Source organism: Camelina sativa, chromosome 20 (assembly GCF_030686135.1).
Source record: "Camelina sativa cultivar CO46 ecotype springtype chromosome 20, ASM3068613v1".
NCBI classification, from domain to species: domain Eukaryota; kingdom Viridiplantae; phylum Streptophyta; class Magnoliopsida; order Brassicales; family Brassicaceae; genus Camelina; species Camelina sativa.
In genome coordinates this window covers 13002842-13029422 of record NC_141899.1, presented here as the reverse complement: position 1 = coordinate 13029422, position 26581 = coordinate 13002842, and the positions used below count along the sequence as shown (strand labels likewise).

The 26581-nt window shown below is 34.8% G+C and overlaps 5 protein-coding genes across 10 annotated transcripts; 4 read left to right on the top strand and 1 right to left on the bottom strand.

Moving 5' to 3' along the window:
* The first annotated feature begins 261 nt into the window (after positions 1–261).
* LOC104770708 (ferredoxin-thioredoxin reductase subunit A1, chloroplastic) lies at positions 262–1051 on the top strand. The gene has a single exon (XM_010495164.3). The coding sequence runs from the start codon at positions 350–352 to the stop codon at positions 899–901; it is 552 nt and encodes a 183-aa protein (XP_010493466.2). The 5' UTR covers positions 262–349; the 3' UTR covers positions 902–1051.
* Positions 1052–5841: 4790 nt separating this feature from the next.
* LOC104770707 (katanin p80 WD40 repeat-containing subunit B1 homolog KTN80.4) lies at positions 5842–12881 on the top strand. 6 transcript variants are annotated; one of them, XM_010495163.3, is made up of 20 exons: positions 5842–6176; positions 6259–6347; positions 6444–6605; positions 6907–7037; positions 7187–7304; positions 7404–7630; positions 8118–8220; positions 8739–8809; positions 8886–8960; positions 9140–9283; positions 9379–9724; positions 9821–10333; positions 10625–10684; positions 10761–10882; positions 11124–11258; positions 11566–11640; positions 11725–11837; positions 12023–12139; positions 12250–12318; positions 12409–12881. In XM_010495163.3, exons 3-20 carry the CDS (start codon positions 6578–6580, stop codon positions 12473–12475), a joined length of 2514 nt encoding a protein of 837 aa, XP_010493465.2. In that variant the 5' UTR covers positions 5842–6176; positions 6259–6347; positions 6444–6577; the 3' UTR covers positions 12476–12881. The 6 variants fall into 6 exon arrangements, with proteins under 6 accessions (XP_010493465.2, XP_087361052.1, XP_087361050.1 ...); XM_087504926.1 differs by having other exon boundaries at positions 5893–6176; positions 6907–7017; XM_087504924.1 differs by having other exon boundaries at positions 5893–6176; positions 6907–7017; positions 8104–8220.
* Positions 12882–15923: 3042 nt separating this feature from the next.
* LOC104770704 (high mobility group B protein 7-like) lies at positions 15924–17773 on the top strand. The gene is made up of 8 exons (XM_010495162.3): positions 15924–16287; positions 16426–16508; positions 16614–16668; positions 16766–16879; positions 16974–17028; positions 17132–17176; positions 17271–17354; positions 17437–17773. Exons 1-8 carry the CDS (start codon positions 16157–16159, stop codon positions 17584–17586), a joined length of 717 nt encoding a protein of 238 aa, XP_010493464.1. The 5' UTR covers positions 15924–16156; the 3' UTR covers positions 17587–17773.
* A 22-nt stretch (positions 17774–17795) lies between these two features.
* Positions 17796–20081, bottom strand: LOC104770703 (uncharacterized). The gene has a single exon (XM_010495161.3). The coding sequence runs from the start codon at positions 19745–19747 to the stop codon at positions 17981–17983; it is 1767 nt and encodes a 588-aa protein (XP_010493463.2). The 5' UTR covers positions 19748–20081; the 3' UTR covers positions 17796–17980.
* Positions 20082–24758: 4677 nt separating this feature from the next.
* LOC104770702 (mitochondrial intermembrane space import and assembly protein 40 homolog) lies at positions 24759–26414 on the top strand. The gene is made up of 4 exons (XM_010495160.3): positions 24759–25270; positions 25625–25662; positions 25761–25886; positions 26056–26414. Exons 1-4 carry the CDS (start codon positions 25132–25134, stop codon positions 26251–26253), a joined length of 501 nt encoding a protein of 166 aa, XP_010493462.1. The 5' UTR covers positions 24759–25131; the 3' UTR covers positions 26254–26414.
* The last annotated feature ends 167 nt before the right edge of the window (positions 26415–26581 follow it).

Genomic DNA, 26581 nt, shown 5'->3' with positions numbered 1-26581 from the left:
ATCTAAAAGTTGCATAGAAATTTGAAAACAGCCTATGAAACAAAAAACTTTTCTAAAACATCTTATATTTTGAAACGGAGAGAGTATTATTTAACATAACTAAGCCGTTATGGTTTCACAATTGTATATCCAACGACTTCTATAAGGTCAATTATAAAATTCCAACCCGAATAACCCGAGTATCGACCGACCCCAACCGAATAAACCCGACCTGGTTAACCTGAATATGGCGTATGCCCGGGACTATAAATAATGAACCGAGACTGAAAAAGAAAAAAGCGAATCAGTTAACAGTTGTCACTTGCCCAATCTTCGAACACGATTTTGGATTTTCTAATCTGAGACTGAGATGAGTAGCAGCACCACCATGACTTTGTCACCGGCGATCGCTGCCGCCGTTAGTCCTCCGTCCTCTCACGACTATCTCTCCTCTTCCGCCACTATAGCTACCACCACCACACCCACCCCCATCTCTCTCAAATCTTGCATCCTCGCACCTCTCTCGCTCATTACTCCCCAGTCTCGAATCACACGCTCAACCTCAAGAAAAACTCCTCGAATCACGATTCGATGCGGTGTCGCTACAAAATCCGCTGATTCGGTGAACTTAGACGCGTCATCATCGGAGGAAGATATCGAAGCGGCGGAGGCGAAGGCGAAGATAGGATCTAGGGTTAGAGTAACGGCTCCGTTGAAGGTTTATCATGTGAATCGAGTACCAGAGGTTGATTTGGAAGGTATGGAAGGTAAACTCAAAGATTACGTCTCTGTTTGGAAAGGGAAACGAGTCTCAGCTAATTTTCCCTATAAGGTTGAGTTCTTTATAGAGATTGAAGGTCGTGGTCCTGTTAAATTTGTCTCTCACCTTAAAGATGACGAGTTCGAGTTCATGGATCAGTGATTGAAACGATCAGGCATAGATTATTTTTTTCTCCTTTCTCAGTGTTTGTTTTTTGTTGTGTTTACTGGAGATCTGGGAATGGAGAAGGATTTGTATGTAGTGATGTGTATACCCTTTAGCAAATCATATACATAAGGTTTCTTCACTCTACATTTGGCTTTTAATCTTTGTTGTTATTGGTTTCTTACTGTTATATAGATAGGGAGAAATGAAAGAGTTGGGTCTTGATGTGGATGCTTTGATTCATAACGGTAAATTTAGGCTGTGTGGTTGTTGTTTCAAACTATTTCATATCAAGATCAAGGTCCAACTTTGGTAGTGACTAGTCAGACTAGATTTGGGGGTTTGCAATTAACTCTAGCATCAGTGAAGTATATTGATCATACTGGTAAGCGTGAGTTTGGGATTAAAGATCACACTAAGTATGAGTTAGCACTTGTGCGTTGTGACTAACATCGTTGAAAGTATTCTCTTCTTCGGAGGTCCCGTCCACGAGACCAGTGGAAGGGATTTTACATATCGTGGCATGTACTTGCATTGATCTTAAGGTATATAAATCTGTGTTGTCTCTGTTTGGTTTTAGGTGTTTTATGAGCTATAAGAAAATGTTTGGTCAGGATTGAAATGTAAACTGTTATCATTTCTCTCTTGGTCTTTTATAGTGTTAGTATCAGAGATATACTTGTGTGGTTGTGGTGCTGGTTATGATCTTTATGCTGCTTCGTATTATGGACCTGTGATAGCATATGTTCTAGTGAGATAGAGGAGAATGCAATCTAGTTCTTGTATATTGAGCAAGTCGTGTTTGATCATAGGAGATGATCGACCTATTGATTGTTAAGTCTTTGGAAACCCCGTGGATTTCTTCAAGCTTTCTTTGTTGCTACTTGCTAGTGATAGAGTAAGCTGACATGCTGTAAAGGACCGTGCTCAATATTAAGTTATTGTGGATCCTGTTGGTAACCATCGTTTTAACTTTTAACAAAAGCAGTTGTAAGTTTTGGTCGCGGTTAAAAAACAGTAAGAGATGTCAACTTAGGTAAAATGATAGTATGATCCCCTTGGTTATAACAAGAGGTTTGAATAGTAAATTCAGTTAAAAAAAAAAAGATAAACACTACAAATAGAAACAAAAACACAACTAGATGAATTTTTTCCTATAAAGAAAAGAATGATTGACAAATAAAGTACCTTGACTTTTTTTTTTTTTTGGGCAACAAAGTACTTTGACTTTATCTTGGGATATATCATGCTTACTGGACTTAAAGGAAGTAGTTTGGTAATTTGTACTTGTGTCGCATTCGTTCGTGAGTCAGATTCTTGGCCCATAGATATCTCATAAACAAAACAAAGACTCTTGGTTTTCAAGACTCTCGTCTTGTTCAACGTGGGACCACCCTTTCCAGGGACCTTTGGCGCACGTACGGAATCTAACCACTGCATTCGTTCTATCGCAACGTCTGCGGCAATGGTTCTCAAGGCGGCTGACTATGTGGCAGTGGTCGGTCACCCTCTACTTCGAGTGGCATCACTTTGTGGAGCAACTCTTTATCTTCAGGACTTGTTGTCCCCTATGTTTACCATGTAACCTTTTTGGTTCTAAATCAAGCTTTAATGCTTGTTTGTTGTATGTTTTAAATTTATTACTTGTAGTTTATTGTATCCTCCTGTGTAAGTTTATTGGTGTATTTGGCTCCCTTTCGAAGGAACCTTGTAAACCTTTAATCTAATATAATGGAGTGTTTGAGGGAAAAAAAAAAGATATCTCATAAACAAAGATATCTTAGGTTGAGACTTGAGACTAGCATAGTCAAATATAAGATGTCGTAAGGTAAAACAAAGTTCATCACAGATATCACGAGTTTTGTCACACTCTTCTCGGAGGCAGAAGAAAAAAAACTTAAAGAATATGTTCTGATTCCGTGAAAAGTATTAAACTGGTTTTCTTGACTCTAACGTACTACTAACACGTCCATATGTATATCACGTCTTCCAACGTTCAAGGTTTATAAGATTGTTGTAGTATTAAAAATCGGAGTGGATGGAGATTCGAGCTTCAAAAATTAAAATATGAATATAAAATAATTGGATTACAAAACTCAGATTTAGTGACAGCACATCTAGGCCAAGGCCAGGCCAGACCATGGTGGCAATGATTGATTTAGCTTTTTAATTAGCGACTGAGTGCATTGTGCACTTATAAAAAGCAAGCAGCCAAACATTTATACAATAAGAGGGACACATAATAGTAATTTAAACTTTAAAAGTCAAAACGCTTATGCCCGTAATTGTAGGTTTCTATTTCAAATTTTTGGCTGTCATCTTATCTTGTAAATGATCTGTAATTTTGTCTTTTAAAAGTTGTTACAAAACTTTATTATACCGAATGTTTATTTAATTAACATCTATCCATATAGTTGTTTACTTGATGTTACGTAATTGATCTCTACCACCTAATGAATTTCGTCCTCAACTCAAAAATAAAAACGTGATTTATTTATATAAGTCGATATAATGTGAAATGTCAATTCTACTTAAATATCATTGCAACCATAAATCAAGATTTTTACATATCCAAAAAAAAAAAAAAAAAACTAATAAATCAAGATCTATTAATAATCAGAAGAGATTACTACTAGTATAGTTCTAGACGTTTTTGGTTTTCCATTACTATTATAAAAAAATCATATTTTTGAAAAAATATAAATTAAAATCGTGTAACTTAACTCATTTATTGACTAAATAAAGGTTTTCCTATAATGGTAGAAACAAATGGGTTTCTTTTGTTTTTAGAGATTGAGTTTCGTGTACTTTGTATGGGATATCTCATGGCCCCCATGATAAAATTAGGTAGTCCGTTAATGTCAAGCCAAACCTTTCACCATTATTTGTTGTCTATCCAACGTTGCTCTATCTAAGTAATGTCACTGTTTTTTCATTATGAAAGTTATAATGTTTGTTTGCTATTGGATCTCTTAAGTCTTCACGTTTATCCTTACACTACGTTATTATTACAAATATTTTAGATACTTTGGAAATAAAACCTAGTAGTAGATTGAATTACGTAGACCGATAAGTTATGAATTATGATCATTGTAACGAGTTTTTTTTTCCTATGTTTAGACATGAGATCGACAAAACGAAATATAACTAATTTACATAAATTTTACAACTTTTTTCGACAGGGGTCCATGATAATAAATTATTTAACATGTATAAGCAATAATCACATAATAATGATTACATCGCCATTTCCATTATATCACCGACAGTAGTTTCGTAATATTCAATTCTACCAGTATAAAATAATAAGGTCAAAAACTTTTCTTGAGGATTAATTTGCTAACCGGGAATTCAGTTGCAATGTCACCCCTTTTTTTAAGTCCTTTATTGATTAATAACTATTTTTGGACATGCACAAGTACAGTTGTGTTCCTACAATCAGAATACATATACTATACTTATTTTCAACTGAATAAATATAGAAACCAGCAGGCAGCAGAACGAAACCTGATATGAACCAAACACCATTCGTGTCATGAGAGACATCGAGAATCAAAGACAAGGGAGTTCACATTTATAAAAAAAGTTACAATAGCTATATGAGATGTGTGTAATACTCCGAATTTTGAAAAATATGATGTGTGCATATAAAAAGACTACATTATTAAGATTTGTTTGATTACATAGTCTATGTCACTAAAGTCATTTTGATTTGTTGAGTTTTTTTTTTAAATAACATTGTAGTTAACTTTTTTTTATTGGTGCAAATAACATTGTAGTTAACTATGGCTCTGATTGGAAGCACCCAAACGACTCGTTTGCAAACGAGTCGCTACAATGACTACCAATCAACAAGTTTTTTGGAGAAGACGGTTGGATATCAAGGTCGGAGAAAACAATTGAAGATGGTGGTTAGAACCTATTTTTGGTGGTTACAAACACTAATCTTAACCAATGACAAAAACTAACGTTTGACATTATAGAGAGGTTGCACATTTTTTTTTTTTTTTTAAAGCAAAATGTAGCATAGTTTTTTATTTCTTTATTCACTATTCAAATCATAATCTTGATTTAATATATGTTGCTATTCTTTTCAATGTTTTTTAAGAAAAGGTTAGTAAGCCAAAAATAAAGAAAATTTTGTAAATCAAGATTATGATTTGGATAATAACACACTGTTTCTTTAATGAAGATTATGATTGTGTTACTATCATATTATGAAGATTTTAAAAATATACATTTGATAATTTTGTTAATATCACATTTGATCGTTTAGTTAATATCATTTAAATATATTGATATTTTCTATTATGAAGTAGATAATAATTTATCATTTCATTTATTTTTTCATTTTTAACTAAATTGATTTTTTTTTTTTAATATATTTATACTATTCAACCGCTATAATGTAACCAATCAAGCTAAACACTCAACCGCTTTCTTTTACTCTACCCTCTTTTTCATCCGCTAATTTAAACTACTTTCTTTTTAACTACCTATTTTACAACCGCTATAAAAGTTTTAACCGCATCTTTTAAATGTGGTCACCAATTGGAGCATATGTTTATGACTTAAGTGAAATTTCCTTTACTACAATGATTTTCAAAAACAAATATATCATTTATCCTACTTAAGTTAAGTATGAATACATTCTAAAAGCAATTTACAAAAGATAAAAAGGTAAAAAGTGCATAGTGATGTATAAACTAGTTTACAGTTCTTATAATGCATATTGTTTTAGCAAGAAATTTAGAAGATTATTTTTTACACGTAGAAGCAGCAAGCAAAATACAATTTGGTTGAAATGGATGGTGTGTGACAAAAAAAAAAAAATAATAATGGTAAGTTAAATAATTTGTTTCTTTTATTATCTAAAGACAAAAATTAAATTATTTGTGTTCTTTGTAGTAAATGTAATTAATGTAAATGTTGTATGTATGTACTTGAAAGATGTATGGAAAGCCAAAACAAAATTAAATTTGTTTTTTGGAATTTGAAATAGAGAGAGGGAGAAGAGAAACCAAAAACCCAAAGGTTAAAAAAAAGATCTCTCTTTTTTTCTCTCTCTCTCTCTCTCTCTCTCTGCGCCTCCTTCTCTCTTCTTCTCTCTCTCTTCTTCCTTTGTGTGCTCAGCTCTCTGTCATTCTCTCTCTCCTTCCTTTTGTACTTCGCCATTGAAGAGAAAAGAGAAATCACTTTCAACCTAACCTTCTTCCTTAGATTTTTTCTTCTATTGTAAGTGAGGACACAACACAAACAACGACGTTTCAAAGTAAGGATTTTTTTTTTTTTTTTCACGAGAAATAAAAACTTCTCCTTTCTCATTTTTTTTCAAACCCTGTTCCATTTCACAGACTTCCCCAAATTTGTTTTTAAAATTTTTCCATTGAGAAGAGTGAGATTGGCGTTTCTGGAAGATAAAGTTAAGCCCTTCTTTTGCTGGGTACGGTTTCGTTTCCTCGTCTGTCTTCTCCTTTCTTTCCCAGTATTGATTTCTGGGTTTTTTTTTTTTAATGTTTTTTCCCGTTTGTGATTTCAGATTTGGGGTCACCGGTTGATAAAGCGGAGATCTTGAGGACTGCTTTTTTTTTTGGATTTTTGTTTTGTTCCTGTGGGTATGGTTGATGAGAGTGTAATTTGAATGTGCTCCATTGCAAAGGTTTCGTTTCCACCATGACCACCAAGCGAGCCTACAAGCTTCGTATCCTTTTTTTTATTTTTTCTCCTCACCAGGATTCTATTTTTAGGGTTTGTTCTGGTATTCAAGTGCCGTGCTTGATCTGCTGCTTTTATCTGATTCACGAGATCTGTTTTACATCTTCTTTTTTTTTTTGTGAAGTTTGCATTTTTCCCCCGTGGAGTAATTTAAGACCTTTTGGAGGAGACTTGTCTGTTTGAATTTATGACTTAACCATCATCAAAGTCAAGTTTGAGTTTTTGACTAGGGTCTTTTTTATTATCTGGTACTATTGCTTTAGCCTTGACTTTGTGTTGATACACAGAGGAATTTGTGGCACATTCTGCTGCTGTCAATTGTCTTAAGATCGGAAGGAAATCGTCTAGGGTTCTGGTTACAGGTGGGGAAGATCAGAAGGTCAATCTCTGGGCTATTGGTAAGCCCAATCCCATTCTGGTCAGTTCTCCTGTCTACTGCTTTGCCTTGCTGCATTATGTATTTGGTTATAAGTTAGTAGAGTGGTCTAGGAGGTTCTCTCTCTTTCTGAGTGTTTCTTTACTATCAGCATTTCATTTATATCGTCTATTGTGGATGTTTGTTGTCAGAGCTTGTATGGGCACTCGAGTGGAATTGATTCAGTGACGTTTGATGCTTCGGAGGGCTTAGTTGCAGCAGGAGCTGCTAGTGGTACTATCAAACTTTGGGATTTAGAAGAGGCAAAGAGTAAGTTTTCTAGTTCTAAAAACCCCTCCTCATTTGACTTGATTTGACTTGTACTATGGAGTATTACTTATGCATTCTTTAACTTGCTATGATGAGTAGTTGTCAGGACTCTCACTGGTCATCGGTCCAATTGCATCTCAGTGGATTTTCATCCTTTTGGTGAGTTTTTTGCGTCTGGCTCGCTAGACACAAACCTTAAGATATGGGATATAAGAAAAAAGGGTTGCATCCATACTTACAAGGGTCACCCTCGAGGAGTCAATGTACTCAGATTCACCCCAGATGGTCGCTGGGTTGTATCTGGAGGAGAGGACAACATTGTGAAGGTTGGTGGCTGCTTTCGTGTCTGTACTCATTTTTCATTTCTGGATATTAGATTTTATCTTGTCTACTGTTGAGGGAAACACTGCTTAGTTGACATGATTAGTTAGGGGATTTGCCTTTGGGAGAATTTGGAGCAGTGAAACTGCACTTTTGGAAATAGACTATGAACTGGCTTCCGAGAGTTGGTACTTGGTACTTGGTAGTCCTTTCTGAAAGGAATAAGCTTGATTCTATTTAGTGTTACCTCTCTGCACTTGAACTGAATATGCTATAGGAGAGTTTTTAGGACGCACTATTCTGTTGCTAAAAACATTCATAGACCACCTGACCAATTATTCGGATGCTTCATCTTTCTTGGTTATTGTTTCTTTTCCTCTCTCAGCCCGCACTGTATTGTTAGGTTGAAAAGCAATGTATCGGAAACCTCTTCTTCTCTTTTTTTGTCTTTCTGTGTGTTAATGGATCTGATATGCAGCTTGTCTTTACCAGGTGTGGGATTTAACAGCTGGAAAGTTGTTGACCGAGTTTAAGAGTCACGAAGGGCAAATTCAAAGTCTAGATTTTCATCCTCATGAATTTCTACTGGCAACAGGTTTGTATTACTGTTAAAATTTTCTTACACCGAGGCTCTCTACTTTTTGGACGACATACATGATACCAACACAAATAGAAACTTATAGTCTAGGCTAAGTGTGACTAATCACAAATGTATGTTGCGGTGCTAAGCTAAGCTCAACCAATTGTATAGTTACCTGTGTCATGGCGTCGCCTTCTTTTTTACGTAATTAAAACTCTTGTGGCCATCTTATCTTTTTAGCTTTTTGATTTGTGGTCTGGGAGAACATATGCATCTAAAGTATTTTTCATTTCTTTTTATGTTATAGAGGGTGTGTGTAACATAGATACTTTTAGAATGGTGCTATATGTTGAGTTGATAATAACAATAGAATTCCAACGTTTTCATCTTGTTGCCTTCTGGTCCCCCTACATGATTTTAATATTGGCTCCTTTTCCCTCTCTTTGGCAACGTTCACCAAAATATTACATAGAATATGTACAATTAGTATGATTACAATTATTTAGAACATTCTGCTTTTGCCTGTGCTACAGGTTCAGCTGATAGGACTGTAAAATTCTGGGATCTGGAAACATTTGAGCTGATTGGTTCTGGTGGACCTGAGGTACTGCATTTTTTATGCTAAGTCGAATTGGTGACATTTTTTTTTCACTGTACTTTAATATTCTCTTTTTCCCTAGACTGCCGGGGTCCGTTGCCTGAGCTTTAATCCAGATGGAAAAACTGTGCTTTGTGGATTGCAAGAAAGTCTTAAGGTGAATTCTTTTATACTTTGAATTGCAGTATATAGGTTTTTAGATTAGATGTATGCCATGTGAATCGAACAAATCATCTTTTGAGGATTCTTTCTTATGTTTACTCCTTTACTTTCAAAAAATACACATGCCTACTCTTCTTACCTCATTCCTTTAGTTTAATCTTGTGCAAATCATAGATTTTCTCGTGGGAGCCAATTAGATGTCATGATGGAGTAGATGTTGGATGGTCAAGATTGTCAGATATGAATGTTCACGAGGGAAAGCTTCTTGGTTGCTCGTACAATCAAAGTTGTGTAGGCGTGTGGGTTGTAGATCTCTCGGTATTCCTTATCTCCCTACATATCATTATCTTGTTTGTTTAATTGTAGCTGGTTTTAATCTTTACAAACCCACTCATTTTTGGATGCATTCTCAGCGTACTGAGCCATGTATGGCTGGGGACACTGCACAATCAAATGGTCATCCAGAGAAAAGATCTTGCTCAGGAAGAGATCCAGTAATTCTCAATGATAATAACTCAAAGACTATTCTCGGGAAGCTGTCCGTTTCCCAGAACGTTGATCCTTTATTGAAGGAAACAAAGTCTCTCGGAAGACTATCTGTTTCACAGAACTCTGATTCTTCGACAAAAGAAACCAAGTCCACTGGAAGATCATCAATATCCCAAAATTCAGATTCTTCGATGAAGGAATCAAAGCCTCTGGGAAGGTTGTCAGTTTCTCAAAACTCAGATTTTTCGAAAGAGCCAAGGACGTTGTCATGTATGCTTACTTCTACTATTTTTCTCTTCTCTTCTTACTTGGATCTCAGGACTGATTGAATGATGTGCTATTTCTTGTTTTGTCTGCTGTTTGAAGCCACAGGAAGTTTACCAAGCACTCCTCATAGGGTCAATTCGACCAATGTGTCAAAAGCCACTTCGGGTGTTTCAACAGCTGTCTCTAATGCTGCAACATCAAGGAGGAATTTTACAAAAGCTAACCCAAAGGCGAATCCTGTAAATAAGGCAGCGGATTTTGCTCCGGTGATTGTCCCAAGAGCAGACCCTAGAATAGAGCAGGCTACTGAATCCAGAGCAGAACTTGACATAATTGCAAGAACCATGCCTTATTCGTTGCAGGCAGCTGATTCTCGAAGGTCACCTAGCAGCAGAAATAACACTGATCTGCCAAATGCTTCGGTTCTTGAAATGTCTGAGTCTCAGCTAGTTGAACCAAATCATATACTAGATGGAGGGACACTTCCTGGTGGAAAAGGTGGCATGCGGGGTGCAACTGAGCGAAGCATTAATGATTTTAGATACAAGAGATATGGAAGGAGTAATTCAAGGTCACGCATGGGGTCACCTCCACGAAACCAGGATGAAAACTGTATGTATTTCTTCTTTTTAATATTTACCTGTTTGAGTGCTGATGGCAGTCTCACTTGATAGTCTTAGTGTCTTACACTACTTTGGCCCCTAAAATGTGGTGTATAGGGTTAATATTTATGAGGTTACTCCAGTGAAACATGCAAATAGTGTAAAGAATCCTGTGTTTAAGAAAATAGGTTGCTTTTAAGTGCAGCACATCACTTGTTTAGTTGGCCCTTGTAAGATTTCTGTAGCTACGTTGAGTTTGATAGATGATCTTCTCAGTTCTAAGTTTTAGTCTTTGTTTCAGATGACTTGGTAAGCCACAAATCAAATAGAGACCCAAGTCCCACTGAAAGTCAGAAAGGAGGTAAATTTTTCATCCCAGCTTTCATCTTTTCCTTTGCAAATGGATTGGTTCTCATTCATGTGTCTTACCATATCAGGAAGATTCCAGTCACTCGTCATAAACAGGGAGAGAAGGGGAAGATTTTCAAACTTTGAGGGTCCTGTTTCGAACTTTTCAAGTGGAAATGTGCCTGTTCCAAACATCCGCCCTTCAAATATGGTATAATAGCCTTAAATCTTTTCAGCTTGAGATCTTGATGCAATAACACACTGACCGCAAATTGCAACAATAGAGGGAAATTGGAATAAGAGTTATGAAAAAGGAATTTCAAATCCTTCAGAATATCTTCATAGACATGATTTATTGTGATTAGTAATTTCCAACTACTCATCTAGTCATGATTTGACTACTATTCCTCTGAGATCCAGAGATAATAGATATTGTATTTTCTTTCGTATAGTTCAAGCAAAGAGGGAACCATATGCCAGTTGAACAAGGGGTCGATTCTCCTTCTGAAGATAATATCGTTGAAGACATAATGGGAAAGCACGATCAATTTGTCAGCTCTATGCAGTCTCGTTTGGCTAAATTACAGGTAACATGAAACTAGTCAAGGTGTGACAATGTTGTTGGCTTGGCCCTATTAAGACTAGTAGCGTTGATACTTATCAGATTTTTTCATATACTTAGGCATATCTACGACCGCTTAGCATTCTTAGAATTACTATTTGCATGTTTTAGCTAGAAGTAAAAAGCTGGACATGGTTTTCCTGTTCTTGACAAATCAGGGAGCTTACTTGAAAATTTTGGTTCTCGCTTGAAAATCAGGGAGATTCTTAAAATGTAGGGATTTGAAAGACGCTTAGTTTATTTTATTCTAAATTGTTTCACCAAATTTGCAGGTAGTTCGTAGATATTGGGAAAGGAATGATGTAAAAAACTCGATAGGTTCGATAGAGAAGATGGCTGATAATGCTGTAAGTATCTTCTATTTGTATCAATAGCAAAATATATGAAATAGATTATCCGCTCATGCAGTTCTTCTTATTCATTGATAACAGGTTACGGCGGATGTACTGAGTATAATAACCGAGAGAAATGAGACTTTGACGCTGGATAATTGTACCTCCCTTCTTCCCCTCTTAACAGCTCTTCTAGGGAGCGACATGGATCAGTAAGCATTCTCTTTTTTAGAAAACTCTGGCAGAGTCATCCTGCTAAACTTATCATGTCTCACTGGATGCAATGAGATATATACTGAATGGGCTCGATCTTTATGGTCATAGATACAGTACATTAGATTATGGAATCTTTGATTTGTTCTCACAATTTTTTTGCTGCACCATATCGTATATATAGGCATTTGAGTGTTTCCCTGGATTTGCTGCTTAAGCTGGTCAGATTGTATGGGTCACCAATTTACTCATCACTGTCAGCTCCAGCATCTGTTGGTGTAGATATCGAGGCTGAACAAAGGTTGGCTTATTTTCAAACATATGTGCTTATTAAGCCATCATGTTCATGTATCATAATTTTGATAGCCTGCTCTCTTCAAACTCATCAACACATGTTTATTTGCTATGTAGGATCGAGCGCTACAGTCGTTGCTTTGTAGAACTAGAGAAAGTTAAAGCATGCCTTCCCTCTCTAGCAAGGTACGCATCTGTAATAAAGATTCCGTAGTTTTCATTAATTGTGTAAAAATCGATATTGGCTCACATGTATATGTGATGGACTTTGTGTAGAAGAGGAGGTTTGGTGGCCAAGTCTGTGCTTGAACTCAACCTAGCATTTCAGGAAGTATCGTCATAATCACTCTGAGTCTTACTCTTACAACCCTGAACAAAAATGGAAAGCAAAGCTTGTCTTCCTCGTGGAAGAAGCCGCATCATCCCAAGTCCCAACCCTCTGCTTTTTGATGTGGATTTGGTTCCAAAGGGAGTCTAACAAAAACTAAAAGCTGATACCTTACTAAGTAAAACCAAAAGAGTTTGGGAGGCTAAAAAATCCTCCCAAGTTAGGTGCTTCTGGTCACTAATCTTTGTCTGCAGTGTTCTAACTTTGGTGTGTAGAGAAAGAAAAAGAGAGAGAGCCGTTTGGGCTGTGTATTGTTCTTATATGAATACTGCTTGGGTTTCTGCTCTTCTGAAAGAGAGACATACATGGTCAGTGTTCTCTCAACACAGGAATATAAGTTTTATCGGTTTCTTGGATTTCATGTCGATCTTCAATCCTATGTTCTATATATTAATTATGAGCCAACAAGAGCAAAAAGGAATCAATACTAGTTACATCTTCAAGATTTAACTTTGTGTACAAAAAGCACTAAGGTCACTCATCTCCTCAGTATGTTGTTCTAAGTCTGAATTTATCTCCATAGAAATTAACAGGTGAAGTGAGGTGGTAGTAACTTTTGTCTTCTCATACTAAAATACTTCAGAAAAATGTTTCAACAATTTTATACTAATATTACAGTTTTTTTTTTTACATTCAACCTTTGTTTTAGTATTTTAAAATAGATTTACTCAACTACCATAAATGCAATCTGTTACGATTGATACATTGAGGTAGGTGATAGAGGCCAAATCAAATGTACTGCCATTACATTTAAAGAAGAAAAGCTTGTCGAAAGTAAAGACATAATAAAACAAAAGATAACAAGAAAAAAAAAAAAAAAGAGAGAGATAAACTCCAAGCACTGCAATAACCCAACAGGCTAGAGATTTCTTGAGAAAACGAAATTGCCAAAACCATGCAACGGAACTTGTCATCAACTACCTAAAAAAAAAAAAAAACCTACCTAATAAAACAAAATATAGAATTTATAGTACCTCTATCTTTTTACTTTTTGTGAAATAATTGATAACAAAAAAAAAAAAAAAAAAAGGAAAATGTGAAATTGACAGTGAAGTAGCGTCATCAACCCATGACTCTGTGTTCTGTGCGCTACGTAGCGTAGAGAGAGACAACGACCAAACACAAAACAGGGGCTTTTGCTGTACCAACAACTTACTCTTCTTCACCTTCTACGAACCTTCTTTTCCCCCAATACCAACACCAAACTGTTCAGTTTCGTTTGTCTCTTTTTGTAGTTTTTAGATTCTCTCCCCGATTTGCTTCCACTATCGCATTATTGACAAATAACAAACAATACAGTGTACTTTTAACCAAAAAAAATGTATATGTACTTTTTTAATTTAGGGGTACTCAAAATCAAATGGTGATGAATATGTAAACTCGTATCTTTTATAAACTAGTGTTAGTCCCTTAATCAGTTATATATCTGTGTGTATATGAAGCCTAGTATATTGTATTACTTGTTTAAGGATGAAGTTTGAACATGGTGCATCTATATATGGGATCTACGGCTAGCATAGTCTATAATGGTTGCATATATAACGTTGTACGTAGTGGACTATTTCATATCTAAAAGCATTTATAGTGTAATGGTCTATTTCAAACTTTACCAAGCATTATATATGGGTTCCATCCTTTGTGCGTTTTGTATCGCTAAGAAAAATTTGACTGAAAACAAAACTTAAACAGTTGGTGGACTAGTAACAAACTATTCAACTTCACATGTTTACCAAAAAAGAAAACAAAAACAAACTATTCAAATCGCCGCATTACGTCTCATTTTTTCCAACTGCCCTCATCTGTGTTGCTTGTTTTAATCGTCTATTCTTACTGTTTTGTGGATTAGTAACTTATATCGAACGGTTAAAGCTCCAATAGCATACGATTATTTATATAAAAATGTCTACACGTAACACGTGGTACCGTGAACGTGGATAATCATAATAATACTTATTAAAAATCAAAAGCGAGAGGTCAACATCAATTCTCCTCTTAGGACATCTCTAACAATAAAGACAGAGATCCTACTGCATATATATAATAAGTAGTCTTCCATCTCCTCATTATTAATTAGATATCTCCACATTTGGCCATTATTCACTCTGTACCTTTGCAGCTTCCCTATCTATCTCTTTCAATTCTAAGTTTCTAACTTCCGACAGAAAAGAAAAGAAGTAAAAGAAATGGGATGCACAATGGTAATGGAGCTTGGGACGAAGAAGAAGAAGCTGATAAAGAGCATTTTATGGAGAATGAGAGCAGAGATCAAGAAGATGAAGAAGAAGATGAGAACATCACAAAGACACAACAAGAGTAAGAAACACATCAGTTTTAACTACGATCCTCTTAGCTATTCTCTTAACTTCGACTCTCTTTAACCAAAAAAAAAGATCAACGGAAAAAAATATGTCTTCATGTTGGTTTCTTTTCTTTAATTTCATCAACTTGTGTGATGATGATATGTGTAATATGTTTCTAGGTTTGTTGTTGTTCTTCTTCTATGTACTATTAGGTTACAATTAACAGCTTGTTTCATGTTAATCATCTTCTCTTAGACTAATGTTTTAAGTGTTTTTGTTTATTTTTTTTTTAGCAACAAGACTAATGTTTTAAGGAGATGTATCTATCTATCTATCTATCTTTTTTTTGTTTTTACTTCTTTGATGGAGGAGGGATAAGTTTATGATATTAAACATTCTCTACAATAATTTATTTCCAGTTGGAGGTAAAAAGTTACTATTCCATAATCTCCCAATGATTATCATATTGAAAACAAAGAAGAGAGATAGAGAGAGAGAGAGAGAGTGAGATAATCATTCCATCTATCAAAACTCATAGTTTAATTAAGCGATAAAACCCACATTAAAACACCAAAGAAAAACAAAGAAGATTTAACACTATAGTTCCACACAAATCCATCATATAAGTGGATTAGAGACGTCTAAAATGTGAAAGTAAGTAAAAAAAAAAGTCAAGACAATGGTAAAGATTTGAAAGTCTTGAGTCTGAGAGATTCTCTGAGTCTGAGGTGCGTGGGTGGTGGGCACAGTAAGCGAGAAGTTGTTATTTCACCTTCCCCATCACCACCACCCTTAAACCCTTCAAAAGTCTTCTCACCTTCTCTGTACCACCACATGCCTATCTTAGCCTCATAGCCTTTTTTTTTTTCTTTTCACTTTTACCGTTATCAACACTTTTTACTATTCCTTTTTGAAAAAATATTTTTATCAATCAATCCTAATTTAATTTCTACCTTTTTTCTTGTATCAAAAAGACTTATATTGGGCTGGACCAGTATCGGTTAATCTAAATGGGCCTTATAACCTAAAGCCCATTAAAACAATGAGAAACCGCGAATAAAATGAGAACCATCTCAAGATCTAGACCGTTCATATATACACTCGCGTATACGAAATCAACGGTGGGTTAAAACGCCAGCTCAACGATCCGTGTCAAAGACCTAAAAAAGAAAAACATTGCCGCCATAACTTTGGGGAAAAATGTTTCGTTTCCCTCTCAGTTCACTCCTTTTTCTTCTCCACCACTGTCTCTGAAACCCTTCTTTCTCATCCCAATCGAATCGAATCGAATCGAGCGATACAGAAATCTCACTCTCACATTTCGATCTTTGCGATTATGGCCGGAGCATCGTCGAATACAAACGCACCGAAGCCGAGGAAGAGAGTCGAAGCCGAAACTAGCAGCAACGCATCTACTACTACCACCACCTTACGTCGTGCTAAAGATGGCAGTGCTTTCGCTCGCTGGTGATTCCTTCTTCTTCCTCCTTTAATTCTTTGATTCGGATCTGTGTTTCGATTTTAGGGTTCCCTCTTCAGATTAAGCGATTGGGATTTCTAGGGTTTCTCACAAGTTTTATTTTGTGATTTTGAATGATTCGTCAGTGAAGGATGTAACAAGAATGTTGCAGTAGCGCTTATTAGCATGCATAATTGCAGTCTCGATGCTAAGATCAGAGTGAATCTCGGTATAATCATCTCTTTGGTTTTTTTTTTTTTTGCCCCCTTCTTGTTGTGTATTTTTTTCAGTGTTCTCATAGTCTCTGTGGATTTGGTTTGTTGTTGTTTTTCAGAAGCTCAAGTTGTGGAGACTCAGACTGAGGCGGCTAAGAAGAAGCCTGCAGAGAAGTAAAACCTCGTTAGCCTTCTTTTCTTGTGTTGAAATGGTTATGTTTCTATCTGTGTGAGATTGAGTTTCTGATTGTGTTTGTTTTTTTTATTGCAGGAAGAAGTCAACAACATCTGATGAACCTAAGCCAAAGAGAGTTAGAAAGGCTAAGAGCTCTTCTTCTACCTCTAACAAGCCTAAGCGACCTCTTACTGCCTTCTTTATCTTCATGTATTGTTAACTTTGTCTCATTCTCTTACTTTTCTTGATTAGTTATGTTATATTCATCTTCAGGATGATGCTGATGTTAGCTTTCACTTTGCAGGAATGATTTCCGTAAAACTTATAGCGAGGAGAATACATCTATTAATGTTAAGGATGTAAGATTATATGTTTAACTGGGCTCCTTTACTGCATTTGAGTTCTATAGGTTGTGGTTATGAGATTGGCTCAACTGTTTTATGTGTATATATGTGATTTTAGGTTGCAAAACGCGGTGGTGAAAAGTGGAAGTCTTTGTCTGAGGAAGTGAGTTGTTATCTTTTTTGTTTCATTCTTAGTTCAATGTTGATTTGTTTACTGCGTTTTGTTTTAACGCTGGTTGTGTTTCTTGATCATATAGGAGAAGAAAGTTTATACGGATAAAGCTGCTGAGCTAAAGGCAGAATATAACAAGTCACTGGAGAACAATGATGCTGATGAGGAAGTATGGGTTGTCCTTTGTTTCTTTTTTTTCTCATTTTATACATGGAATCTTGAATGTTGAGATGATTTGATGACTATTTCAGGAGAAGCAATCAGATGAGGTTGATGATGCTGAGGAGGAACAAGCTGATGATGCTGGCGAGGCTGAGGAGAAGGAAGTTGAGAACGCAGATGATGACAAGAAAGATGCTGAAGGTAAAGAAGAGGAAGAAGAGGGTTTGGATGACTACTAGACATGTTATGCTCGTTCTTGGGGGGGGTCTAGTCTTATTGAAATGGATATCTCTAATCGTTGTACATTTAAGCTTTTATTATGAAGAAGTTAGTTATCTTGAAGGTAGTTGTGAGCGAGTGGGTTTTTTGTAGTTCATGGAAATGATAACTTTTGTTTAGACAAGTAATGAAGCTTTGATTAAGTTATGTGTTCTGCAAGTGGAGTAAGAGTAGTAATAATAATTTATTTGATATGAAATTGAAAACAGAATCAGATTGAAACAATATAATTGTAAGAAAAGAGTAAAAGACAAATAGAAGATATCATCTATTTTGAAGAAATGCGTAAAAGTAATAGGAACTAAGATAATAAAGTCAGCGTTGGACTGGCCACTTCAGAACGTGTGTTTGGTTTCACTTCATTGTCTTCCTACAAGCTGGTAATGGCTTGCCACATAGGCAAAGGTTATGCAGATAAGCAGCTGCAGGAAATATGTTGAATGGCCTTCCTTGTGGAATCAGCCCGCACAATTTGTTGGCTCTGAAACTCACATGTTTGATTGTCTTGATGTTCAATAAGCTATCCGGGATTCTTCCTGTAAGTGCATTGATCGAGAGGTCGAGCCAGTTGAGCTGCGCTAGCTGTCCTAGAGCTTGAGGTAAGCCTCCTGTAATGTGATTTCTTGAGATGTCCAGTCTCACAAGTTCAACAAGGTTTGTTATTGAACTTGGGATTTGTCCACTGATTTTGTTGCTCCCTATGTTGAGAACTTTCAGGTTCAAGCTTTCTGTGAAATCAGGGATCCTCCCTGAGATTTGGTTGTTGGTGAGATGGACCTCTTCCAAGAAGCTGCTTGTCTTGTTGTTTAGCAGGCTTGAAAGCGACCCCGTCACAAGATTTGAACTTAGATCAATGGACGCGACTCCTTCAGGCAACTTCAGCTTGGAGAGATCAAACCTGAGCTGGTTCTTTGAGAGCTTCACTTTCTGAACATTGGTCATGCTTGTGAGGAAAGCCGAAACATCACCTGTCAGAAAGTTGTCAGACAAATCTAGTGAGGTCAAGGCCGTTGGTCTTGTTAGCTTCGGAAAAGTTCCTCTCAGTTTGCAACCAGCCAAGTTGATATCTGAGAGTTGCTTGTCTCTGATCCAGCTTGGAATTGCTCCAATGTTAAGATTGTTGTATGATAGATCAATGGACAGTAGAGAAGGAAATCCTCTGGCTACAACAGCAGGTAGAGGATCAGAGAACTGGTTTCTCGAGAGATTGAGAGACCATAGATTCTGCAGTCTTGTAATGGATGCTGGTATGTGACCGATGAACTTGTTGCTGGTTAACTGAAGGGTAGTGAGTGACTTCAAATTGCTGATTCGATCTGAGAGTGGTCCGGTCAGACCATTGCGCTCCAACGACATGATCTGAAGCTTCCCTAAGCCGTAAACAGAAACTGGTAACCCTCCGGATAATCTGTTGCTGGAGAGAAAAAGATTGGTTAAGCTCTGAAACTGGCCTATGAAATCTGGGATTGGTCCAGATAACAAGTTGGAGCTGAGATCAAGACTCTCAAGTTTGAGGAGGTTCTTGAAAGTCACTGGGATTGGACCGGAGAATGAATTCCGAGCCAAACTCATAATAGTAAGGCGTCTCAAGTTCCCCAAACTCGGCGGGACAAGACCTGAGAAGCGGTTTCCAGATAATGAAAGAGTGTCCAACAATGGAAGACGGCCTAAGACAGAAGGAACATTGCCTTGGAGAGAATTATCATCAAGTACGAGCTGGCGAAGACTGGTGAGATTAGAGAAGCTGTTGGGGATTGAACCACTGATGAATTTGGTTCCAGTAATGGACAAAACCACAAGAGATCGGAGATTACCCAGTGAAGGTGATAGTGTGCCTTTCATGTAAAGAGTAGGCTCGTTCGCAGGGCATTGCAACACCAAGTTGGTGACTTCTCCCGTGGCCCGATTGCATAAAACACCTTCCCAGTCTTCATTGCAACAATCTTCACCAACCCACGAATCCAGAACACCTGTTGTGTCCTTGATGATGCTTGACTTGAAACTCAGAAGTGATGCTCTGTCTTTGCTCGAACAGATTACTTCTGATGATGAGAAGTGAACAAAATTATGAAGAAGAGCAGAAACAAACAAGAGATTCAAAATCCATTTTAGATTTTGCATTGTGGGAAAACGGGTTTGTTTTTCTGATCGGTTTAACAAAAAAAAAAAAAGGTTAAAAATAAGAACTCTTTTTCAGACAAAAGGATCTGACAAAGAGTTAACTTTGGCTCGAATTGGGATAAAGTGAAGTGAACAGAAACTGTTTTATTATTGTTCCTTCACTTATACAGGAAGGTATTATAATGATCAATCCCTCCCAAAAAAAAAAAAATAGAGAGCTGCAAAAAGTTATTTTGTTTTCACTTTAATCAAAACCCAAAACAAAAAAAATCTAAGTGAATTGGTTGAATAAGTCTGGTTGGATCTTGAAAAATAACCCACCTTTACTTATAGGAGTGGTGAAAAAAAGAGAATAAAACCAAAAAAGAAGTTTGAAAAAATATTACACAAAAGGTCTTGAAGAGATTCACATGGAGAATTGTGACCGTTGGATTGATTCACGAGGATCCCAATTTTGTTTTCGAACGTTGGAGCGCAACTCAGTTTGAATATTTTGTTTTACGCTTTGTTTTTACATTATAACCATTCTTCTTCTTCTTCTTCTTTGGGTAAAAAAAACACAAAACATGGAAAAGCTCTCATCATTAATAAATTCATGTGAATTCGTGATATTGGCCACTATTTGTCTCTGTGAATAAACAATTCAAATAAAGTTGTTAAAAATTTCGTATTTGTAAAGTATTCGATCGACTTTTTTTTGTAATATGATGTAATGAATAGGTTTACGTTTGCAGATATTAATAAAATACAAAACTAAAAGATTCAAAGTAAGCCTAAAAAGGAAAATAATAAACGATAACCAGGTGCATATAGTTTTCCTTTAATAATTTTGTTTTGTTGGTTGAACTATCGATGTCTATTAAATACATTACCTTGATCATATTTTGAATTAACATGGTACTTTGTTAGCAATCACGTATTATCACAAATAAGCTCGAAAAATAAACAATGAGGTACGTTATAGATTAGGATTTATTTTTGGTTAGAGATTTGATTAACCAGTGAACACCAAACTTATCTAGTATTTTGAGTATGAGTTGCTAGGAGAAGATAGGATACTATTTAAACGTTGAATATTCATAGTGATGTTTCATTTTACCAACCTTTTTGATTTGAGATATATCTAATTTCATCTCATATAAGACACATTAAGATGGATATGGCCTATGGGGGTTAGTTGAAAATTTAGGCTGCAGTTTATAATCCGAGCCATATGTGATATGACTATTATATCGAGGCTAATTATAGCAACTTAGTTGGTTTGATATGATAATTAGACAAATCAAGATGGGAATTAAAACATTAGATATGGAATATTAGGGCCGCAACTCATATATCAAAAGAGTCAAAAACCATCGTTCTCAATTTCTTGACCTTTTTTCGTTTTTTTTTCCGTAGACTAAATAATTATTAATTTATGTTAATTGCATCGACATAAAAAAAACAACTACAAGTTTATTTTTGTAATCGACAATAATAACACAGCTCCCAAGTCCCAACCCCATCAATTATGTGGTCACCAAAGACAACTTTGTGTAGACCAATAAAAAAGCTAGAAATGATAATTCAAGTCCAAATAGTTCAATAACAACTTGATACACTATTGATTAGTTATCATCCCATAACATAATTATTACTTTTTTAAAAATTGACTTAATATAATACATATGTTTTTTATTTAAAAATTTTGAATATATGATATTAGTACCCGTAGTTAACAATATCAGCTTCTAATCATTCGGTATGTAATTTTCTTTTCTCATAAGATATTATTAATCGTCAAGGGGAGCATATATAGATACGCAATATGTTAAATGTTGAGAGTTTGTTCTGAAACTTTATAGTTTATATGCTGTTCTTTGCTGTAAGGCTTTTTGATTTCGATTTGTTTAATTTTCTTTCTCTTAAGTGTATGTAAAAGCGTCAATTGCGGCTTGATGCAAGAATGGTCCATGTAGGACATAACCAAACCATATAATATACGTCCCTTTTCAAATATTATGTATTGCTCACATTAGACATACTAGCAATTTCCAACTTCGAGTTATCTACTATTACAAACCACAAGATTACAAGTTTGTCAACATATATTATATATTTATATGTAGTTCTATAACATTTATTTTCTTCCAATTGGGAATGCAATATGTTTATATGCTGAATTATATATGTTTGAAGTATAACTTCTTTTGTTACATCAGATATTTTTATAAAATCTAAGTGCATAAAATGTATCTTAATCAGTTTTGCATTTGCAGCTACAAAGAGGTGTTGAAAGATATACCTCATGTGTTTCAATATAAGTGATGTTTAAAGTTTTGAGACACATATATATATATATATACATATATATATATATATATATATAAATTTGTTTCCTAACTTAAAATATCATTTCTTATCTAATATATATATTTTTAAAATCAATAAAACAAAGAAAAGTATAATTTCAGTGTTCAAAAAAAGTTTTATAGTATATTTTGCAATGAAAATTAAAACTATTTCCCCCTAAAATCACCTATATACTGAAACAAAGAGAGTAACAAAATGACACCATGACACCTAAATGAGGTATAATTAGACAAAGAATATGGATTATCTAGTTTTTTTTGTTGTCAACCATCGGGCCATAATAGGCCGGTGCATTAGTCAAAATTTCTACGAATTTATATTTGTAGGGAACGGAACTCGTGTGATGATGCCGTTTACAATTGGACTTACCACTGACCACTGCACTAAGACTACTTCATGGATTCTATAGTTTTATTTTATTGCGCAAATCGTAGCATAACTCGCATAAAACCAAATCTGAAACTACATCCTCTTTTTATCGATTTTTTTTTTGATTATTTTTCTAGTCATATCTTTAGAAATATATTCTCGTTTGACGTTGAATTTGTTATAAACCATGTTTCTCTCTTGATGTTTTGTTGTATTGAGGGACAAACAAAAAATATCAAATTAAGAGCACTTCCATCCATAAGAACTCCAAAGAGTTTGTTAAACAAGAAAATATATTAATATCTAAATATGATTTTCTATAATTAATTTTCTTGCTATATGAGTATATTCTTTTTATCTCCATTCTCCAACATGCAAAATTTAAAATCCAACATGACAAATTATATGTCTCATCTTATTATATAAAGTTGGGTTTTGAAAGTTAGTCATTAATAAGATTTTGACATGTGTCAAGTTATCAATCTCAGATTTTGACATCTGTAAAAGTTAATATTTAATAAGAGGAATTTAATTACAACAAAAATAAAATATTTTGTTTAAAAACATATTAGTAATGCAAAAAGATAATTATCAAAAGTTACAGAATTTATAAAAAAATACAAAGTTTTTAAAATAATTATAAGAATATTATATATATATATTTCATAAAATTCGAAATTATAATATTATTTAATTATTTTTAATTTTAAGTTATTCTAAAACACTGCTTTCAACTTTTTTTAATTAGGATTTTTTTTAATGGAAAGAGAAATTGTTCTTATTTTCTTAAACCAAAATTTTCTACTACTTTATTCTTTTTCAGTTGGAAATAGATAAGATTAATATGTTGATCCAAACAAAAATTAATATGTGCGTCTACTTCTCTTAATACTGTATTTTAAAATTAATTATAGTATTTTTAGATTATTTTATTTAATTTGTATTTTCATCTTTGATTATTTGAGATTCATATATTACCGTGCTTATAATTTTCTATTGTTTTAAAGCCTCCTTGACGTAACAAACCAGCCATCGAATATGGGTGGATCCACAAGCCGGAAAAAGATGTAGGGCCCACTTAAGAAGGTGAGCCCATGGATTGAGAGTGGATATGGGTTCACTAAGCAAAGTGACGGTTGAGGCATTACAGAGACAGATGCTATATCATGGTTTGTCAAAGACAATCCCATAAATACATTGGGGAATTTAACATTAGTTACTATCAAAATTTTTTTGTGACATTAGAAAAAAGCTTTTACTTTCATTGGTTGTCGGAACAAGTCATTTGAGATAGCAAAAAGACATGAACATGTTCTCTACACACAAGAGGAGGGCAGAGCCGAGGTTCTCTCTATAGTGTAGAAGGTTAGACACAAGGTTATCTCCCCAAGGGAGGAAGGTGGAGGGATTTGATGTAAGGTTATCTCCCCAAGTGAGGAAGGCGGAGCCAAGGTTGTCTCTATGGTGAAGGAGGTTGGACGCAAGGTTCTCTCCATAAGAGATGAGGACGGAGTCGAGGTTTTCTCCATGGTGGTCATACACTATTGTGATGATACATTATTGATTAGTATATTATGTAATATATTTTTCATTTGATATGTTTTGAGCTAACAATTTTAGTAATTAAAAAACTATGCAGAAGTCAAAGTAAAATAGTTGGCTTAATGTGTTCATATAGACATTTTATAGGTGGGTGAATATATTTGTAACATATAATATATTTAGGTATAAAAAAAATATTTTTAATAGTAACATACATAAAAGATTTGTAAATGGATATAACTCAGTGTATTATAACAAAAATAAAATTTATAAATAACGTATAATAAATTTTAATATAATTTATAAAACTTTAAACCCGCACATCGGGCGGGTTCTCATCTAGTTAATTATAGTTTGGTGTTGGTAACTTAAAAACTTCAAAACAATTATTATATTTTTAATTTAAAATATTTTGATCTTAATTTTCAATATTATATTTGATTTATAAATTAAGAAATCAGTATATTAATTATAAAGCGGAAAGAACATTATATTATTTAGAATCTTTTCATTAGTTTTATAAAACCCCAAAAAAAAGTAATAAAATAGTTTGCACTAATCCTTAGTCTATAAATATAATTATTAACTAACGAAAAAGGTCTTCAAATTTTTATTTATTTTTATTTTTTTTATTTTGGTCTTCAAAATTTGAATGCGAGAAAAAGTGTGTTTCGATATTGACAGCCAGAAGAATTGATGATAATGGGAGTCGTTATATATGTCGATAAGATTCACAAAGCCAATTTTTGTGTTTCTGGGTTTTATATTAAAAAAGTTTGACCCTACTTTCACTTTGACAACCTAAGATTCAAATCATTATACTTAACTTTTTTTTTTCTTTTCTTTTGCTGTTGTTTATAATTTCTATCGTTAGGGAAAAATTGAACTTTTCGCTATTTGAGTTTTGTGGTTCTTTTATTCAACCAATAATGGTGATCAAAACAATTGACAACAAATAATTTAAAGCCCGGCCCATATTGACTTATCTGGGCCATGTTTTGATTTCGATTTTAGAAATTGACTGGGTAAAGTCGCCGCATTTCTTAAGAGAGGGGATGGATCTCTCTTCGGCGGCTAACCAAATTCCTAATCGGAGGTTTTAGCAGTAAGTAATTCTCAAGATGGGTCAAGCTCAGAGTGACGAGAACTCAATTCCAACGACAACGACGACGACGAACACTCCTTCTCCTTCTACGAATTCGCCGCGTGATTCTCATGGCGATAATACTTCGTTGACATCGATGGATTCTCTCCTCGCTGGTTCGTAATCGTTACTTTTTGTGGGTGTTCTGTATCTCGCTTTTATGGAATTGGAGATTGCTTTTGTCCTGTGTTTGATTGGTAATGATGAAATTGGTGATGTAGTATTGAAATTTGCGATTCTCCATATTATCAATTCAAAAAGTATTGTTCTTGCTTGTAGGAAGATTCTCAAGTCTTTTGATATTTTTAGTTTCTATGGGAATACAACCTTCTAATCCAGTTTTGGTTTTTAAGAAAGCTTTATGGATTCTATCTTTGTATCCCTCAAGAAACACTTTTATGTGTATTCTCTCTGTTGTTTGGTCTCTGCGATATATGACATTATTGTATACTCTCTCTTCAATATCACAGAAGCTGCTGCTTATGGTGAAGATGAGAATGAGAATGAGGTTATTTTTCAACTTCGTTCTTTATTCAGTTTATATCCACAAGCTTCTTTTGCTTTGAAATAATTACCTAGTTTTCTGACAAATACCAAATCCATCAGTCGCTTGAAGCAAAGGCACAGAGATCTCTTGATTGTCCTTGCATAGCAGATTTGCGTAATGGCTCTTGTGGCTCTCAGTTCTCTGAGGCGTTCCTTTGCTTTCTCAAAAGCACTGCTGAAGAAAAGGTAATTTGTTACTGAACGTTATTAGATTGTTTTTGGATAGTGTAACCTCAACTCAGATACTCATTAACATTGGCGACAGTTGTCTTTTTCGTTATTACATTTTTTGTGCCATTTTAGAAGGCAAGCTTCACAAAAGATATTGTATATGTTGTTGTTGTTGTTGTTGCAGGGATCAGACTGTGTGAATCCATTTATAGCATTGCAAAGCTGTATAAAAGCCAACCCGGATGCATTCTCTAAATCGGTTACAGAGGACGAAGAAGAAAAAACCGAGAAAAAGGAAGAGCAGCCGCCTGTGCAAGACCAGAGAATCATCCCACCTCTCTGGGCGAAAGACCCGCCTCGCAGCAACAAATCCAAGCTTTAGAAGATCAAAACAACAATGTAGTCAGCAATTAGTACCTATTGTTTCCTCTACATGACAACAAACAGAAGAGAGTTAAAGAAGACCATTATCAATGGTCGTGTAGATCAACATTGTTCTCTTTTTTTTTAAATTATTTAAATAAAATGTTTTGAGATTTTTTAGTTGTTACGTTCACTAACAAACTGAATCGTCGAACAAAGAAAATAATAATAACAAATTGATTTATCATTGTGTTAATCTAAGGTAGTAAACCAAACGGTTTAAACTACAGAGTTAGGTTGAATTACAATAACCGAACGGTTTAATTCAGTTTGATTAGAGATACTAA

Coding starts and splice junctions, on each gene's coding strand:
- LOC104770702 (XM_010495160.3), top strand. CDS start 25,132: ATGGGTCAAGCTCAGAGTGACGAGAACTCAATTCCAACGACAACGACG. Junction 25,271..25,624: donor GATGGATTCTCTCCTCGCTG/GTTCGTAATCGT, acceptor TCAATATCACAG/AAGCTGCTGCTTATGGTGAA. Junction 25,663..25,760: donor AAGATGAGAATGAGAATGAG/GTTATTTTTCAA, acceptor CAAATCCATCAG/TCGCTTGAAGCAAAGGCACA.
- LOC104770707 (XM_010495163.3), top strand. CDS start 6,578: ATGACCACCAAGCGAGCCTACAAGCTTC. Junction 7,631..8,117: donor GAGAGGACAACATTGTGAAG/GTTGGTGGCTGC, acceptor TGTCTTTACCAG/GTGTGGGATTTAACAGCTGG. Junction 8,221..8,738: donor TGAATTTCTACTGGCAACAG/GTTTGTATTACT, acceptor CCTGTGCTACAG/GTTCAGCTGATAGGACTGTA.
- LOC104770704 (XM_010495162.3), top strand. CDS start 16,157: ATGGCCGGAGCATCGTCGAATACAAACGCACCGAAGCCGAGGAAGAGA. Junction 16,669..16,765: donor AAGAAGAAGCCTGCAGAGAA/GTAAAACCTCGT, acceptor TTTTTATTGCAG/GAAGAAGTCAACAACATCTG. Junction 17,177..17,270: donor GGAAGTCTTTGTCTGAGGAA/GTGAGTTGTTAT, acceptor TTGATCATATAG/GAGAAGAAAGTTTATACGGA.
- LOC104770703 (XM_010495161.3), bottom strand. CDS start 19,747: ATGCAAAATCTAAAATGGATTTTGAATCTCTTGTTTGTTTCTGCTCTT.
- LOC104770708 (XM_010495164.3), top strand. CDS start 350: ATGAGTAGCAGCACCACCATGACTTTGTCACCGGCGATCGCTGCCGCC.